The sequence below is a fragment of the Puma concolor genome, chromosome F2 (genome assembly GCF_028749965.1).
Source record: "Puma concolor isolate L17-30 chromosome F2, mPumCon1.1.hap2, whole genome shotgun sequence".
In the NCBI taxonomy this organism is placed as follows: domain Eukaryota; kingdom Metazoa; phylum Chordata; class Mammalia; order Carnivora; family Felidae; genus Puma; species Puma concolor.
The window spans coordinates 1393540-1409781 of NC_141684.1; the positions used below are offsets into that span (position 1 = coordinate 1393540).

General features: G+C 60.6%; 1 protein-coding gene and 2 long non-coding RNA genes across 3 annotated transcripts; 1 reads left to right on the plus strand and 2 right to left on the minus strand.

Moving 5' to 3' along the window:
- The first annotated feature begins 5881 nt into the window (after nt 1-5881).
- Nucleotides 5882-9578, plus strand: LOC147571768 (uncharacterized). Its single transcript, XR_015246481.1, has 2 exons — nt 5882-6022; nt 9465-9578. It is a non-coding gene; the product is annotated as an uncharacterized LOC147571768 (long non-coding RNA).
- Nucleotides 8764-11545, minus strand: GPIHBP1 (glycosylphosphatidylinositol anchored high density lipoprotein binding protein 1). Its single transcript, XM_086694919.1, has 4 exons — nt 11295-11545; nt 10656-10781; nt 10110-10226; nt 8764-9982 (listed from the first exon to the last, which is right to left on the minus strand). The coding sequence occupies exons 1-4, from the start codon at nt 11344-11346 to the stop codon at nt 9750-9752; spliced, it is 528 nt and encodes a 175-aa protein (XP_086551045.1). The 5' UTR covers nt 11347-11545; the 3' UTR covers nt 8764-9749.
- Nucleotides 11546-13563: 2018 nt separating this feature from the next.
- Nucleotides 13564-14951, minus strand: LOC147571770 (uncharacterized). The gene is made up of 3 exons (XR_015246678.1): nt 14856-14951; nt 14288-14463; nt 13564-13808 (listed from the first exon to the last, which is right to left on the minus strand). It is a non-coding gene; the product is annotated as an uncharacterized LOC147571770 (long non-coding RNA).
- Nucleotides 14952-16242: the final 1291 nt, after the last annotated feature.

Sequence of the window (16242 nt, forward strand, 5' to 3'; positions counted from 1 at the left end):
GAGCGCGCCCGCCACAAGGCGCCCGGGAACGACGTCCCCCGCGCCGGGCCCCGCCGCGCGCCAGCCTTCCCGCGCCGGGCGACCGGGACCCGCCCGGCCCAGCAGCCGGCCTCGGCGCCGACCGGAAGAGCCCGCCCCTTCCGGCGCCGCTCTAGGAGGAGGCCCCGCCCCCAGGCCTCTCAGTGGTACTCCGTGGACGGCCCCGCCCCCAGCTCCTGGGGCCCTTTCCTGGGAGGGCCTGCTCGTCCACCCTCCGCGCCCGTCCGTGCTCTCACCTCTGCGCCCCCTCCCTCGCGCCTGCCCCTCCCTCACTCCATCCTCCCTTCCTCCACCCTGTCCCTCATCCCTATGCTCACCCCTGAGACTCCTCCGTCACCCCTGCCCCCTCACTCACCCCTCTCCAGCCACCTGACTGTGCTACTCACACACAGCAGGTGCACTTGGCCTGTTCAGTTGCACTGGCAGCGTTCCCTCTGCCCGGATGCTCATCCCCAGCTATCTCCTTGGCGCACTCCCACCTCCTGCTCCGCGTCTCCAGGGAGCCCCGACTGCTCTCTGTATTAGTTTCCCGGTTCCCACAAATTTAGCTGCTTAAAACACTTGTTTGTTCCCTCACTTCCTTGGAATAGGTGTCCAGATGTCCTGGCGTGGCTTAGTTGGTTCCCTGCTTGCTCTTGCCAGGCTGCAGTCGTGGTGTCAGTGGCTGCATTCTCAGCTGGAGGCTCATCCGTGGAAGGATCCACTTCCACACTCCCGTGGTTGTTGGCAGGATTCATTTCCCGGTGGCTGTGCCACTGAGGGCCTGCTTCCTTTGGCTTTTGGCTAGAGGCTGACCTTAGGTCCCGGTGGCCACCCACCATTCCCTGCCATGTGGCCCCTTCCAAGGCCAGTTCCCAGCATGGCTGTTTGCTCCTTCAGGGCCAGTGGGAGAGCCTCTCTTCCCAAGTTGCTCAGATGGACTGTCACAGAACATAGTCTAACCGCGGGAGTCACCTCTTGGGACCTTCCTCATATAACAACAGAACCATAGGCATTACCTCCTGTCACCATCATACAATGTGACTGAACTGCAGGAGTGACGACCTGTGTCACCTTAGAAGCAAGTCCCAGGTGCCCCCTGCACTTGGAGAGGGGAGCAGAGTCCATAACACCATAGTTGGTCTCTTCTCCCACCCGACTCCCCCACCCGTCCTGCATTTTCTCATAACACGTTCCACTAACACACTATGTAATCTCCTTATCAGTGTGTTTATCACGTACAGGCGCACCTAGGAGGGTGGGTTGGGTTCCAGACCATAGTAGTAAAAGCAAATATTGCAATGAAGTGAGTCAAATGACTTTTTTTGGTTTCCCAGTGGCTATAAAAATTATGTTTACACAATACTGTGAGTTATTAAGTGTGCAACAGCATTGTGTCTTTGAAAAAACAATGTATGTACCTTCATTACAAAAATACTCTCTTGCTAAAACCGCCAGCTGAGCTTTCAGCCAGTGCGTCTCTGCTAGCCGAGGGTCTGCCCCGAGGACGACGGCTGCTGGGTGGTCCGCGTGGCAGCTGTGAAGCCGGGGCGGCGGCCAGTTTCAAAATAAGACGGCAGCGTGAAGTTTGCTACGGCCGCGAATGCTTCCTTTCACGAACGATTTCTCTGGAGCAGGTGATGCTGTTTGATAGTATTTCACTCTGGGCCACGGTAAAACTGTCCAATAGAATCACCCTAGCATCCTTGAAAAAGTTTTTTTTCAGGTGTCACACAAGAGCTGGTGAAGCAATGCCATAGGGGCTGAACCCCGTGACGCACGACCGTAGAGGCCCCCCGGTGACCCTCGTGGTCGGTCAGCTTAGGGGGCATCAGAAGGCAGGCCCCTCGGTGCAGTGCCGCTCAGCCAAAGCCGTGCATCTCAAACACCTGCACAGCTTAGGGAACCATTGCCTGGACCCCCCTCCCAGGGGTTCTAACTGATGGGCAGGGGCAGGGAAGTGGACACACAACACTGGCATTAAAAAAAATTTTTTTTAATGCTTATTTATTTTTTGAGAGAGAGAGAAAGAGTGTGAGCAGGGGAGAGGCAGACACAGAATCTGAAGCAGGCTCCAGGCTCTGAGCTGTCCACACAGAGCCTGACGTGGGGCTGGAACTCAGGAACCTTGAGATCATGACCTGAGCTAAAGTCGGACGCGTAACTGACTGAGCCACCCAGGCGCTCCCAACGCTGGTATTTTAAAAGTGCCCCTGGACGATTCTACTGGGCAGCCAGGTCCAGAGCCACACTGTTTGGGAGCACAGGTGTGGTGATGCACAAGGGGCTCAGTGAAGCCTTGGATGCGGAGCAAGGTGGAGACATAAGAGGCCATCAGGTTTAGTATGCTTCCAAGAAACGCTGATTCCTTACCTGTAGGCTTGTTCCTCAGTTATGGGTCACACACCTAGAAAAACTCACATCTGACTCCTGGAGCCTAGTTTATGACAAGGTGGGCAGTAAGTACACTCATTCTCCAATTATGTGATCTTCCCCATGTTCATCTGCGGACAGGTTCCCCCGGAGGCAAATTACTAGGGTGTCGCGTGGGTGGCAACAGGCCAGGGCAGCCCGACCCCCAGGTGACATCCGCCGCGTCCCCCGCAGCGTAACTTCACTGTCAGGCCCACCCTGGGCCGGGAGGCTGTGGTCTGCTCGCACGGCTTCTTCCAAGAGGTAAGCTTCCTTCCCTCAAGCCTGTGGCATCACTCTTGTGACTCTGTTTCCTTCACTTGAGCCCGTGACTCTGTGACGGCGTGCCGTCTGGAAGGAAAGGCCCCCCCGCCTGTGGCTGGCACATTCGACGCTTCCTCCTCTGCAAACATTCCGAAGTCAGGATTTCTGGGATCAGGTCTCTCCAGGTGCGTCTTCTGCGGTGGGATGAGCCGGGTCGTGGCCCCGACACTGCCACATTCACTGCTCATCTCAGGCTCCTTTTGGGAGGACCGAGGACACGGAAGGGGAAGGCATGAGTGAGGCTTTCCCGTGTCTCCATTCCTCCCCCCTCCCCCCATTCTCTAAGAGCCTGTGGCCAGGTGGCCCCCCCACCCCTGCCAGCAGGCCCATCACAGAGCCCAGGCGGCCCCCCTGCCGCTCCCTCAGGCGGGATGCACCTCTGTGCAGGGATCCTCCTCTGAGGCTGGGAGGCCTGAGTGTCAGGGGACACTGACCACAATGAGACCCCTCCGCAGCTCTCAGGTGGGGGCCCGTGATCCCCCTCTTTCTGGGAGGTTCCAGATGAGCCTTGGGTCCATCGGCTTCTGCAAACCTGGCGGTCACCAGAGGGCCGGGATTCAGCAATCTCCATCCTCAGGAACGTCCTGCTTTGGGGTCAATGCCTCATCCTCACAGGGAGAACAAGGGCAGGAAGTGCACTGTGGCCACCTGCTTCCTGTGTTGGGAGAAAGGAAGTCCTGAGACCACCTTAGGACTCAATCCTGGGGTGGGGTTGGGTCAGTGGACAATGGCAGGCCACCAAGGGGACAATGGCGGGGGGCAGGAGAGGGGAGGAGCTCAGGGTCGTGGGGAGGACGGAGGCTGCAGGGGAAGGGTGCCCAGGGAGGATCTGCACGTGCCCTCCCCCAGCTGGCAGGTCCTGTGGGCCCAGAAAGGAAGGGGGCACAGCATTCTTCCTCAGCTTGCTCCCAGTGTCAGGACTGGATGGGGCACCCAGCGCCCTGAGGCAGCCCCAGGCTGGTTTCAAGGCGGGGGTGGCAAGGCACCTTGGGTAGGGGTCCCTCGGCCTTGTTTGTCAACTCCATGTTAGGGGTCACTTGTCGGGCAACAGAAGGGAGCAGGTTGAGTGGGCGGACTCAGTGGTGGGAGGGGAGAGAAGCGATGCCTCCACAGGCCAGCGTGAGGGGGCCTGGAGCCCTCACCCCCAGGAACAGCTCCAGGGGTGAGAGCAGGGGCCATCACATTCAGCCCTGGCATTGGAGCACCGGGGCCTGGCAGCCTCCGCACGGACCTTCGGAGATGGGTTCTGCTTTTCTCCAGTTTTGTGGACAAGAGGACTGAGCACAGACAGGCTACATGGGTGGCCAAGGTCACACAGCCCGCAGCGGTCAGAGGTCAGCCCCGGAGCTGCATGGGCTCCTCTGTTGTCTTAGCAGCTCCCCCGTCACACTGACAAAGGTCAGGAAGCCTCGACAGCATCCACGCTGCAGGGCAGAGCCTTTACCCAGGACCATCAGGCTCCAGAAGTTTCCAGCATCAGACTCTTGAGGAACACCCTCTGAGGGTCCCAGTACCCGCACGTGCCCTGGGGTGAGGGGCAGGCTCTGAAGGTCACTCAAGCCTGACCAAGGCCCAGAGGCTGGCCCACCGCCTGCAGCCTCTCGCTGTCCTGTGCCGCTGGCCTCTGGGACTCGTGTCCTTCCTTGTCGATGGGTGAGCCGGGCTTTTGGAGGGGTGCCTCAGGCCCCCTGCTCAGTGTAGAAGCGGGGACCTAACACGAGTGCGCACCGTCACCCACCGGCGGCGCCAGCAGAGCTGACGCACTTTGCCCAGGAGGCCGGTCCAGACGAGGGCCTGGTGGCTGCAGGGCCGACCTCTTCCGGTGGAACCGCCGGGTCACAGGGCGCGCTGGCCCAGCCCCCGCCCCCCCCCCCCCCCCCCCCCCCCCACCGCAGACATCGTGCCAGTCTGCACGCCAGCTTCCAGATTCCTCCGGAGCGCGGCATCCTCGCCGCTCTGATGACGGAAGTAGCGCGGGGCTCCACCACCCACACGTGCCACAAGCTCCCGAGGGCGGTGGTGCGGGTCCACGATCCCGGTTCCAGTGCGGAAGCGGGGCCTGGGAGTTGTTAACCTTCAAAATAAAACTTCCAGTCGTCTTACCAGCAATAATGGGTTTGTTCGGGAATGGCAGAGAGCCGCAGCCCCGGCAAAGCAAGACCGCAGGCAAGTAAGTCCGCAGAGCCAGGAAGGAGAAGGCTCTTTTACAGAGAAGAGGCGGGGCTGGGAGGGGCTGTTGTAAACTCAAAGTCCATTGGACTAAACTGGGAGCTGGAAGTGTAGTGGCTGCTCATTGGCTGGGCTGTGACAGTCTCTCATTGGCTGGGCTGAATCAGCCTCTCATTGGCTGGGCTGTTGCCGGGGCAGGAGGAAATCTTCCTTCCACCTGCCCAGCGGTAAAGGAGTAGGGAAAGTGGTAGGACCGCCAGGACCGCTCTCTTCCTGTTGCATTTGCGGGAGAGTAGCGGGTGTGAGAGCTCCCCCTGCCGAAACTCCCCGCTCCCATGTTAGTGAGGTTTCCTTTCCTGACTTTTCTCAGGTGGGGTACCTGCCAGCAGGCTGAGGCGGGGAGGACGCCTTCCGGTCGGGAGGGGCTCTCTATGGGGCATGCGCATGGGGTCTGCAGGCGAGCGACCGCACAGCCTCCTGAGGCCGGCCCAGGCCGAATCACCATCGAGACCACCAGCTCTGCAGGACAGGGACACCCTGGGGAATCGGGTGGTGGGGGTGGGGTTTGCAGAGAGGGGCGTGTCTCCATTTACAGAGAAGGTCTGCGTGCAGAACCCAGTGCTCTCGGGCCGGGTGGATGTTGCTACTGCAGAACTTATGGGGGACACGGGCATGACAAGGGCCATGACAGGTCACTGAGCACCCTGATGGACAGATGGAGGGAGTACTGGGGAAGCCAGCAGGAGCATGTAATCCTGCCTGGTGGCCAAATGTGGTCATAAAGGCCACGGGCGGGAGCCTGGTGCCTGTGAGCTGAATTCTTGGCTTTTTGAGCATGTGCTACGGCACCCCCATCTGTCTGCAGGCCCCCCCACCTGCGCCAGGCTGTCACCATCAGGCCCCATCTCCCCCATCCTTGGCAAACACCTCCCTAAACTCAGCCCAGGGCTGACGCCACTCTCGCTGCCCTCACGGAGCTCTGTTCTCAGCCCCTTGTTAGTGGCCGGATTACGTCCCCAAGATCCATACGCTGAGTCCTGCTCTCAGGGCCGCAGAGGGTGACTGTGCTGGGAGATGGGTCTTTATGGAGGTGATTAAGGTAAAGGAGGTCACTGGGAGCCCTGATCCAGGCCGACTGGTGTCCTTACAAGAAGAGAAGCAGACATGCTGGGGGGGGGGGGGGGGACGAGCATGTGAGGACACGGGGACAACCAGCCTGTGTGGACCAGGGAGGAGTCCCATTCCCCAGACACCTGTTTCCAAGGGAGGGTGAGCGTTGGGGTAACCTTTGCTGCCCCAGTGCCCAAGGGGGGTGGGTTCTGGGGAGGCCTGTCACCCTCGGGCTCTGTCACTGTCTCTCTCACACCCTCTGGGGTCTGCCTGCATCCTCCCCACCCCTACCCCCTACCCTGGGGCCGCCCGCTTCCTTGGGGGGCATTAGATCCCCACGTCTCTGTGCCTGTGTCCTCAGATGGTTAGAGTTCGCGGGAGGGAGGTGTGGTTAGAATCTGTCCCATGAATTATCGGCATCTCTGTGACAGCCAGCGGTGGCGCGTGGCTCCAGGCACAGCTGCGTGTGGGCAGTGGCGCATCCGTTGGAGGGAAGGGCGTTCTGTCACCTCAGGCTGGGCGTGACTGCAGCCTCTAGGCACAGGCAGCCGTGCCCACAGGGGCAGCGTGGGGGCTCGCCCTCCCCCACCGGCCCATCATATAGTCAACCTTAAAAATCCTGACCCTGGGGCGCCTGGGTGGCTCAGTCGGTTGAGTGTCTGACTTCGGTTCAGGTCATGGTCTCATGGCTCGTGAGTTCGAGCCCCGTGTCGGGCTCTGTGTTGACAGCTCAGAGCCTGGAGTCTGCTTTGGATTCTTTGTCCCTCTCTCTCTCTGCCCCTCCCTCGCTCATGCTCTGTGTCTTTCTCTCTCTCTCAAGAATAAATAAAACATTAAATTAAAAAAAAAAAACTCCTGACCCTCTAGGAGCCTGAATCCGGTCATGAGCAAAGGCGGGGTCGTCTGAATCCTGTCTGGATGGCAGGTGTATACTTAGGGGCCACGCAGGGGCTGACAGCCACCCCTGACTTCTGGGCTGTGGCCCCTGTGACCAGGTGAGCCCTTCCGCTGGGCCCTGGGACTGGGCTTTATCCTCCTTGGGTCCGAGGCCCAGCGCGCAGCCAGGCAGGCGTCCAGGGGGTCTGTGTTGGGCGGTACTAAACTCACTGGCTGACATCCAGGTCCCAATCCCTGGAGCCTTGGATGTGTGGCCTCATAGGCACAGGGCCTTTGCAGATGTGATGGGCTTGAGGGTCTGGGGATGAGAGATTGTTCTCGATTATCTGGTGGTCCCAGGTCACCACAAAGAACCTCGAAAGGGGTTGGTGGAGGGAGATTTGAGGCAGAAGACGGTGCAGAGACAGAGGTTGGAGGGGGGCTGTGAGCCGGAGCGCAGGAGGCCATGAGGAGGCGGGGGAGCAGGGGCTCCTTGCTAGAAATAATAGGGTGTCCTGCGGCACTGGCCAGAGACTGAGTACAGGAGGTGGTTCACGTGCCTGTGGGGGCCGAGAGGTGTTCCCCCCTGCCTCTGCGAGCTGGAGACCCAGAAGCCTGAGGAGTGGGGGCCCCGGTGCCTGAGGACAGGGGAGGACGGACATCGAGCTCCAGAAGGGTGAACTTGCCCTTCCCGCCTTTTCGTCCTTTCGGGCCCTCCCCTCGGCGGATAGGGTGAGGCCCACCCACGCGGGCAGGGTTGATCTTTTTACTCAAATGCTAATCTCTTCTGGAAACTCACAGACACACCCAGACATCCTGGGGACCCTCCATCCGGTCAGGCGGACACGTAAAACGGGCCGTCGCATCTCCCAAAAGCACAGCCTGCCGACGCCTTCATTTCAGTGTCTCCTTGTTCAGGCGGACTTGTTGGGGTGGCGGGGACACTGGGCTTGTTGGGGTGGCTGGGAGGGGCAGTGTTTCGGGACAGGGTGCCCGGCAGGCAGGCTTCTCTGCGCCGCGTCAAGTCCTCACCACATCTGAGCCTGCCTCCTCCTGTGCCCTCAGGAGCAGGTTAGGGCCCCGGGAGGGGTCAAGCTGCCCCTTCTGCTTCCCTAGGGGCGGGAATGGGGAGGGGGCAGGTCCTGGCAGGGCCCCAGGACCCCAGAGAAGAGGCTGTCACGGAATCAGGAGCCCCAGGCCAGGGCGGGCTCTGTAGCCTGCACCTGGCGCCGAGGACCGTGAAAGAGGGTCAGCTCCAGAGATGTTGGGGGGTCCTGTGCACTCAGACTTAGAGCACTTAGAGCAGGGCTCTAAGGCAGAAGCTGGAGGGAGAATTCTGTGACGCAGAAGCACCCAGTGCTTCTAAGGGGGGAGGAGCAAGGCTAATCAGGTCTCTTTTGGTCGCGAGGGACTCCCATCAGCACGCACAGGAGCTGGGGCCCGTGGGGTTGCACCGACAACCACTTTTGCTGAGTGTGCACTGCCTGCCGGGCGTGTTGCGTTCCCCGGGGCCTCACTGAGGCTGGCCCGGCCAGGAGGGCCCTTCTCCCCTCCCACCTAGTAGACAGGGAAACCCAGCTGGGGGGTGAAGGCGTTCATCTCGGTCATGGAGCCGGTGGGGCGTGGCGTTCACCCAGGGTCGTGGAACCGGGGACCTGGGCTTACCTAACATTTTAACTCAGTGTGGCCCCCGAGCTCTGCTGTTCTCTGATGTGCTTTAGTAGGGGGCCGTGTGGGTGGGTGTGTGCCCATGAGTGTGTGCACTAGCGGGAGTAATGTGAGAAGGGACGCACGTGCGGGAGTGAACAGGTATGATAGAATGTGAAAAGGCAATGACAGAGAAACCCAGACAACTGGCTTCAACCCCACAGCAATTTATTTCTCTCCCAAGGAAAGGGGTCCTAAGGTAGGCAGTGTGGGACTAGTACAGTGGTTCCTGGTCACCAGCGATCCAGGCCCCTTCCTCCATGCTGCCCTACTAGCCTCAGTGTGCTGCCTCATGGTGCAAAGTGGCTGCTGAGCTCCAGCCATCATTTCAGGGAACAGGAAGGAGGAAGGAGAAGAAGAAAGACATGTCACCTCCACCTCAGGGATCTGTCCCCCCTACTAGGCCTGGAGGTTTTCATTAATAAGGAAAGAAAGAAACAGAGAGTGGGAGGCTGTCTACCTGCTGGAGATCCTTGACAGGCAGCGGAGGACTCTGGGCTTCCCTACCCTGGGGATGTTGAGCTGGCGGAGATCAAGGGCCTTGTTCCACACTTATCCACGGGGAAACTGAGGCCCAGACCCAGGCTTCCTCCCTCCCGTCCCAGGGCTCTGTCTTGGCACCAGTCAGGAAGGCCAAGAGCCCAGCAGCCAACGGTGCCAGCCTGGCCACAGTGGACACTGGGGCACACTTGGGTTCTCTTCCCAGCCCCTCCCACCGCCCACTTCTCAGGAACCCAGGCAACAGTCACGTGCATGGAGGCGTTTCAGTGGCGGGAGGGTGAGGAGAGAATGGGGCCGCCCCCCCCCGCCCCCCACTCCGGCATATGACACGTGTTTTCTCTCCCCAGGCTGTGTGGACCCACCCTCTGAGCAGCTGAGGCCTGGACCTGAGGCCCATGTCCTGGCACAGGCAGTGGGGAGAGAGGCCGCCGATGCCAGACAGATCGGACACGCGGGGACACACGGGGACACGCGGGGGAGGGAGGAGCCAGTGCTGGCCATACCCCTGAAGTCGCTCCACGTTTATTCTCCAAAGCCGGGGGGGTGGGGGACGGGCAGGTGGGTAAGGCACTGGAGTGAGTGCTGGCCATCCAGGGTGTGAGCCCGGCTGGGGTCGGGGTGGGACCACCCACTCAGGACCCCACAGCCTGAAGGCCCGGGAGGAGGCTGAGGAGGACAGTGGCCACCAGAGTGGGGCTGCCCTGGGGGCTCCCTGCCCCCCTGCCCAGTGGGTCCTGCCAGGGTGGGAGGTTGCAGAGTGTGGACTGGCAGCAGGTCACGGTCATCCGGGTCCCCTCCACTGTCTTGGCGAAGGGCTGACACGCGTCTGCGCACCACGCCGAGTAGGTGGTCAGAGGGCCCGACCCTGGGAGGGAACGGCTTGGTCACCCGGGACGGGCCGGGGCAGAGGGGAGGCCCCGCTCCGGGCTGTGCGCTTTCGGCAGGGGGAGACGGGGCTCCTCCTGCTGCGGCCACCCCAGTGGCCCGCTCACCGGTGTTCCCGTGGGAGACGACGGCTTTGCAGAAGCTGTGGCTGTGGACGCAGTTCTGAATCTGGTCACAACTCTCCCCCCTGTGCAGGGCCTGGCAGGAGTAACACTGCAGCACGGCTGAGAGGCGAGGAGGGCTCAGGCGGGGCCGCGGCGCCTCCCCCTGTGGCCCGTGCTGCTGCCGGCTCTCACTCCTCTGAGAGCCTGCCCTGCAGGAGCCTCCCCGCACCCCTTCCGCCCCCCTTCTCTGCGCCCGGGGCCTCTGCGCTAGTCTCCCCGTGCTGGGCCTCCACCGGGCCCTCTCTGCTCCGCCAGCCCCTACGGCCTCCCCGCCCCGCAGCGGCTCCGACTCTAGGCTCCCTACTCTGGACGGTGGTGGAGGGTCCCAGCCAGGGGAGAGGTGACGGGTGTGCCGAGGGCCAGGGCTCTTCCTCCCCCTCCCCCGGCAGGCAAGGTGACACACGGCCCCCCTATGCCAGCCGCCAGCGAGCCCGGCACTCAGCGGGGCGCACACAGTGCCTGAGCCCTCGGGTCGGGGGAGACGGGCACCTCTGCCCCTGCCGCCTGCAGTCACACTGGCCTCCTCCTCCTCTTCCTCATCGTCATCGTCATAGCCATCCAGCCCAAAGTCCGCGTCGTCGTCCTCCTCCTCCTCGCCCTGCACCTGCCCTCTGCCTGGCCACACAGGCACGTCTGTGAACCCCTGCTACCCGCGCACAGGGGACACACGCTCGAGGCTGTGTCCCCTCCCCGCCCCCCCGCCTGTGCTTCACCACTTCTGTGCTCTCTCCCTCCCCACCGTGTCCCCCCTGCTGGCCCCCAAGCTGGCGGCCCTGCTGGCGTGTGGCCTGGCGTTGTCTCTACCGACAGCATTCGCGGCCGTGGGCCAGCCCTTTGCAGCAGCTGCCCCCCACCCGGAACCCCTCAGGGTGGGCTAATTTACAGAAGAGGAAACCGAGACCAGGACCTGCATTTTGAAGAAGTGAAATCTGGGGCTAGGGAGGGGCAGGTTTGGGGATCTGTGGGAGCCCAGGACAGCTGACGTCCACCTCCCTCTGGCCTCAGATTCCAGCCCAATCCCTTTCTCCCCAGTCCCGCCCCAGGCTGGGTGCTCCGAGGGGCCCTGTGGGCCCGGACGATGCCGGCCCCCCCCCGCCTTGCTGCAGGGGTGTCCCCTTGCCCCAGTACCTGGCTGCTGGCACAGCAGCAGGGCCAGGAGGACGGCCGTGGGCACCTTCATCCTGCCGGGGTTGACGGGGCTGTGTGCTTGTCTCCTTGCTCAGGCGCTGGATCTGTGGGAAGTGGGACAGAGGGCACTTCTGGGGGCTTCCTGGAGGCCCCTGGGCCCCAGCCCCCCCCAGCTCCAGCCTCAAACAATGGGCCTCACTCTGGCCCCAGAGCCAGGCGTCAGGCCAGGGACGGCCATTTCCCTCCCTGACTTCGGGGGCCGGGGGGGAACGGGAAGTCACTGTGGTCGGCCTTGGGGGCGTCCTGTCCACCTGTGCCGCTACTTCCCAGCCCGGCTCGCTCGTTGGCCCGCAAACCTGGCCCCGGAAGCCGTCCTGCCCACCCGCCCTGCACCTGCGCCCCCTGGGAGCCAGCCCCGGCTGTGCAGACACCGGAGCTTGGCGTCCCGGACCCTCAAGCTGCATATCACTGACCTTCAACCCTGAGTCAGCCTCGCCAACGTTGCACAGCTGCTCGGAGAGTATTTTAATACAAACACCATGGCTGTGCCCGCTATGCGCCCCCCCCCCCAAGGCTTTGGTGGGTGCAGCTAGCTCTGCCTGTACCCGAGGGGCTCATCCCTCACCTGCTGAGACGGCATCTCCTCGGAGAGGCCTTCCAGCCCCCACCCACCGCACACCCCATCCCTCCCTGACCTTGGAGGTACCCCGGCCCCTCCCCATGCTGCTTGCTGAGTGGGAGCTGGCCGGGCAGGGTGGGGGGAAGCTTCCTGGGAGCCTCAGGGACCCGCCTTCCCTTCTCCTGCCCTCCAGCTGGTGGTGTGTCGCGTGAAAGCCAGCCTGGCAGGCCCCCCACCTGTCTCCCCGGGGGCACCCCCACTCCTTTACCGGCCACAGACCTGAAGGGGTGTCGAGAGCCCCTCCCCCCTTCCTGGTGGGACCGAGGAGTCAGGTGGGGCAGGGGGCTGGCTTGGACCTGGAGCCGGGGCTGCCTGCCTCAGTGCCCAGGCCCCTCCCTTGGCCTCTCTGGGTCGGTGTCCCTGACTGTCCACAGGCGGCAAATGTCTGAGCCCGGGGTTCCAGGACACGGCGCCTCCTGCAGACCCCAGCGCGGGGACTTGGCTCCCTTAGAGGAAGCCACCCCCTACCCACAGGGCTCAGGGCTGGTGGCTGGGGCCCATGTTTAGAGCCTGCATGGTAAACGGCCTGTGCCCTGGGCTCAGAGCCCTTCTAGGTCAGGGCTTCCTCCCTCGGCCATGCCCATGTCCAGGGGCAGCCCCGGGGCCCCAGCTCCCTGCCCGAAGACCCCTGCACAGCACGGACCTGGTCCTGCCTGCTCTCTCCAGTTTGGCCAGGCTGGCTCCAGTGGGTGGCTCCCCCACCCCCAGACCTGGCTTCCCTCAGGCCAAGTGGATTTAGCAGGTCATTCTGCTCTTCCTGCCAGTTGTGGCCCTGGGCACACTTCCTCTTGCCCTGGCAGAGGAGGAGACGGTGGGGGCGGGGCCACAGGCCCTGCTTTCCTTGGGGAACTGTGCTGTCCTGCGCTCGGAGCCCCTATTCTATCCCTACCCTCACGCTCCCTGTGTTGGCCTCTGTTAATCTGATCCAGACCTGGGAAACGGGGAAGTGTTTCTGGCTGAGGGGCAAAGGTCTGACATCTGTGGGGACAGGAAGGGCATCTGTCCCACCTGCAGGACACAGGAACGGGGGAATGGAGCTTTGGGGGGCAGATGTGGGCTGTGGGGACAGATGGGGTCTCCACCGCCCTGCACCCCCACTCACTCCCAGGAGCCTGTGACGTGACTGTCAGCGTCTCAGAAGCTCATCCGTTCGTTCCTCCAGGCGTGCAGGCACCCATCGTTCGTTGGTTCAGCCTGGCCTCCACCTCCCCCTGCGCACATCCACACCCCGGAACCCTCAGTGCTCATTTTCTCTAGTCCTTGGACACCCCGACCCCATCCCCCTCAACCTTGCAGAGTCTCACCTCCTCTCTCCCCGCAAGCACTGTGGCGGAGGGTGACCGAGCGTCCCCGGCATCTGGCACCACAGTGGAGCTGCCCACAGCCTATCAGCGCCCCCCGCTCCCGCACCCTCGGCAGATTACCTGGCCCCACTTCTCTGGGGACCTCTGGGGGTCCCCACCGTCCTCCTCTGGCCCTGACGACTCCAGGGACCTCACAGAGGTGAAACATACGGTGTTCGTCCTTTGTGACTGGCTGATTGCACTGAGCAGAATCCTTCAGGCGCACCCATGTTGTCGCGTGTGACAGATTTCCCCTCCTTTTTAAGGCCGAACAGTCTTCCGTTGTGTGGCCCCACTGCATTTTCTTTACCCATTCCTTCGGCCCCAGACGGACGCTGGGATGGCGAGCGAGTTCTGGCTGCCGTGACTCGCTGTGTGCACATCATGGGCGAGTGTCTTCAGGTCCCTGCCTTCACTCCGGGTGTGTGCTCAGGGCTGGGGTTGCTGGAGCATATGTGAGTCTCTGTTTAATTGGTATTGGTGTCTGTCCTTCTGCATGTAAACACACATGTGTGTCTCATTAAAAAAAAAAAAGATAATAAAAAGCCTTGAAAATCTCCCTCTTTCCTTACCACCTCCTTCTTTGTGCGGCTCTCCGGGCGAGTGGTGACATTCACCAGCCAGGAGCTGAGCTCTCACCCATTGGTCACTAAGCACAGGCTTCCACGCAGAAACATGGAAGGGGGTCAGAACAACCCGGAAGTGGTGGCTCCCGGCGCGTGGCACCCGCCCCCGCCACGCCGCCTGCCCACCAGGCCGCCCCTCCCTTGGCCTGGGGCACTGGAGGGACACTAGGCACTGCCATCCCCAGAGACACGCTCCTCACTCCGTGCCCCTGCTGAGGGGTTCCTTGCTTGGCCCCCCAGATGTCTGGGGCACCAGTGCTTTATACTGGGGCTCCCCTTGGGAACATCCATGGGGGGGACATCATGCGTGTCACTTATCTCATTAGAAATCGATCTCCCTCACACTCACATCTTAGACTCTGAAAATTATTTTGCAGGGTTTCTCTGCAGCCGTATAAAGGAATGAAGAAGCTGTGTCCTGAGTCAGAAAGATACGACTTGGCACGCTGCGCTGCATGATCTCCAGTCTCCAGAGTACCGTCTTCCATTCAAATACGCGCCCCCTGGGCCTGTCCATGACCCTGCAGAGGAAACAGTGGGGGCAGGGGAAAAGGCCTGGGGGCCTGGAAAGAAAGACCTTGATGACGGAGATGGAGATAGGAGTCTGCGAGGGGGTGGGGATCACTTAAGTTGAACGTGAAGGCAGGGAAGCTCCAGGATCCCAGGGGTCCCAGGTTGCGCGGGGTCCCAGGTTGCGCGGGGTCCCAGGTTGCGCGGGAGCCCCACATGGGTGCTGGGCTGGGTCCGGCCCCCAGGCTTGGCTGGTTGCTGACGCCCGTCTGGGAGCAGTATGTCTGCACATCCATGGACAGCAGAGGACCTGTGTCCTGGGGAGGTCCTACTTGGATTCCTGGCAGGTATGATGGCAGAATTTCAGATACAGGGTGTGAAGATTAATAAAAGCAAACCTCACTTGGAACGGAGCTGGGAGGCCAGCACCGGCAGCTCTCATCCCCGACCACTCCTCAAAATCAAGTCCAGACAGGAGACTGACGCCTTGCCGGCTACCAGGCCGGAGGAAGGAAAGTTTCCTCCTCCCCCAGCAACAGTCCAGCCAATGAGAGACAGTCACAGCTCAGCCAATGAGGAGCCACTACACTTCCAGTTTAGCCCTATGGACTTTCAGTTTACAACAGCCCCGCCCCCCCACCATAAAAGAGCTTTCTCAGCTTTGTTCCGCGCTCTTGCTTATTGCTTGCTTGTCCTGGCTTGCTGTTCTCTGCTCTTCCTTAATAAATCTATTTTTTTGCTGGTAGGGTAAGGGGCTGTTTTATTTTTAAGTGTTAGAAAACAAAATCCAATGGAGTAAAGTTGAAGACCTACCTGGCAGTCACGAATCAGGCACCGATCCTTCTAGCAAGTAGAGGACAGCTAGGAGAAGTTGTATAAGATGGAAAGATTTGGTAGGGGGAGCGCACGGAGGTCATAAGTGTTAGCCTTCATCTAAAACCTGTTCATATAATTCGAGTCAGGCGGTGCTTACTCTCTCCTGTCTGGATTCTTTCACTCCTGGTGGGCCTGCGAGATCCATCTGTATCGTGGAAGTCCCATAGCATCTGTTTCTTTTAAGCGCTACACAGTATCGTGTCATGGGAATACGCCATAATTTTTAAAAAATCCACCGTACAGCTGATGAGCTTTGGACAGTTTTCAGTTTTGAGCTGTTTCAAATAGCGCTGCTAAGAACATTCTTGTTTCATGAAAAGGATTGTGATAGAATTTACATACAGCTAAGTGTGCAAACTGAAGTGTATAGATTAATGATGTTATACATATATACAGTAAAACCCTGGGTTATGGGGAACTTGTTCTGCGAGTGTTGGGCAGGACGAGCAAACATTTCTAATAAACTTTAACTTGATAAACGAGCGATGTCTTGCAATACGAGTAGTATGTGATCCCAAAGGTCTCATGATCACAACTGAGCCAATGGTTCTTTTCTCTCTCTCTCTCTCTCTCTCTCTCTCTCTGGGATTGTGGGTGATTGTCGCCCATGCTTGGATGCTCGGTCTCAGGCCATGGTGTTTGCCAGTGATTTGTCAGAATGCTGGAAGGTGCCCACAACGGGAGCTAGTGCATTTTTTTTTGTCACTGCAAAGCACCTGTGGACAGTCCTTTGCTTTTCCAGACAAGAGTCAGCTTAGGAATGCTTTGCCTCATTCTAGGTCAGGTCGCCTGCAGAAATAGACCCTTTCCTCTGCTGCCTTGTTGCCAGTTGCATGAAATACAGTATATGACAAAACATTATTAACACTGTGCTGTGGTCAACATCTGTGCGAGTGTATACAATAGCCCCCATG

Coding starts and splice junctions, on each gene's coding strand:
- GPIHBP1 (XM_086694919.1), bottom strand. CDS start 11,346: ATGAAGGTGCCCACGGCCGTCCTCCTGGCCCTGCTGCTGTGCCAGCAG. Junction 10,782..11,294: donor GCTGCTGTGCCAGCAGCCAG/GTACTGGGGCAA, acceptor CTGTGTGGCCAG/GCAGAGGGCAGGTGCAGGGC. Junction 9,983..10,109: donor CGTCTCCCACGGGAACACCG/GTGAGCGGGCCA, acceptor GTTCCCTCCCAG/GGTCGGGCCCTCTGACCACC.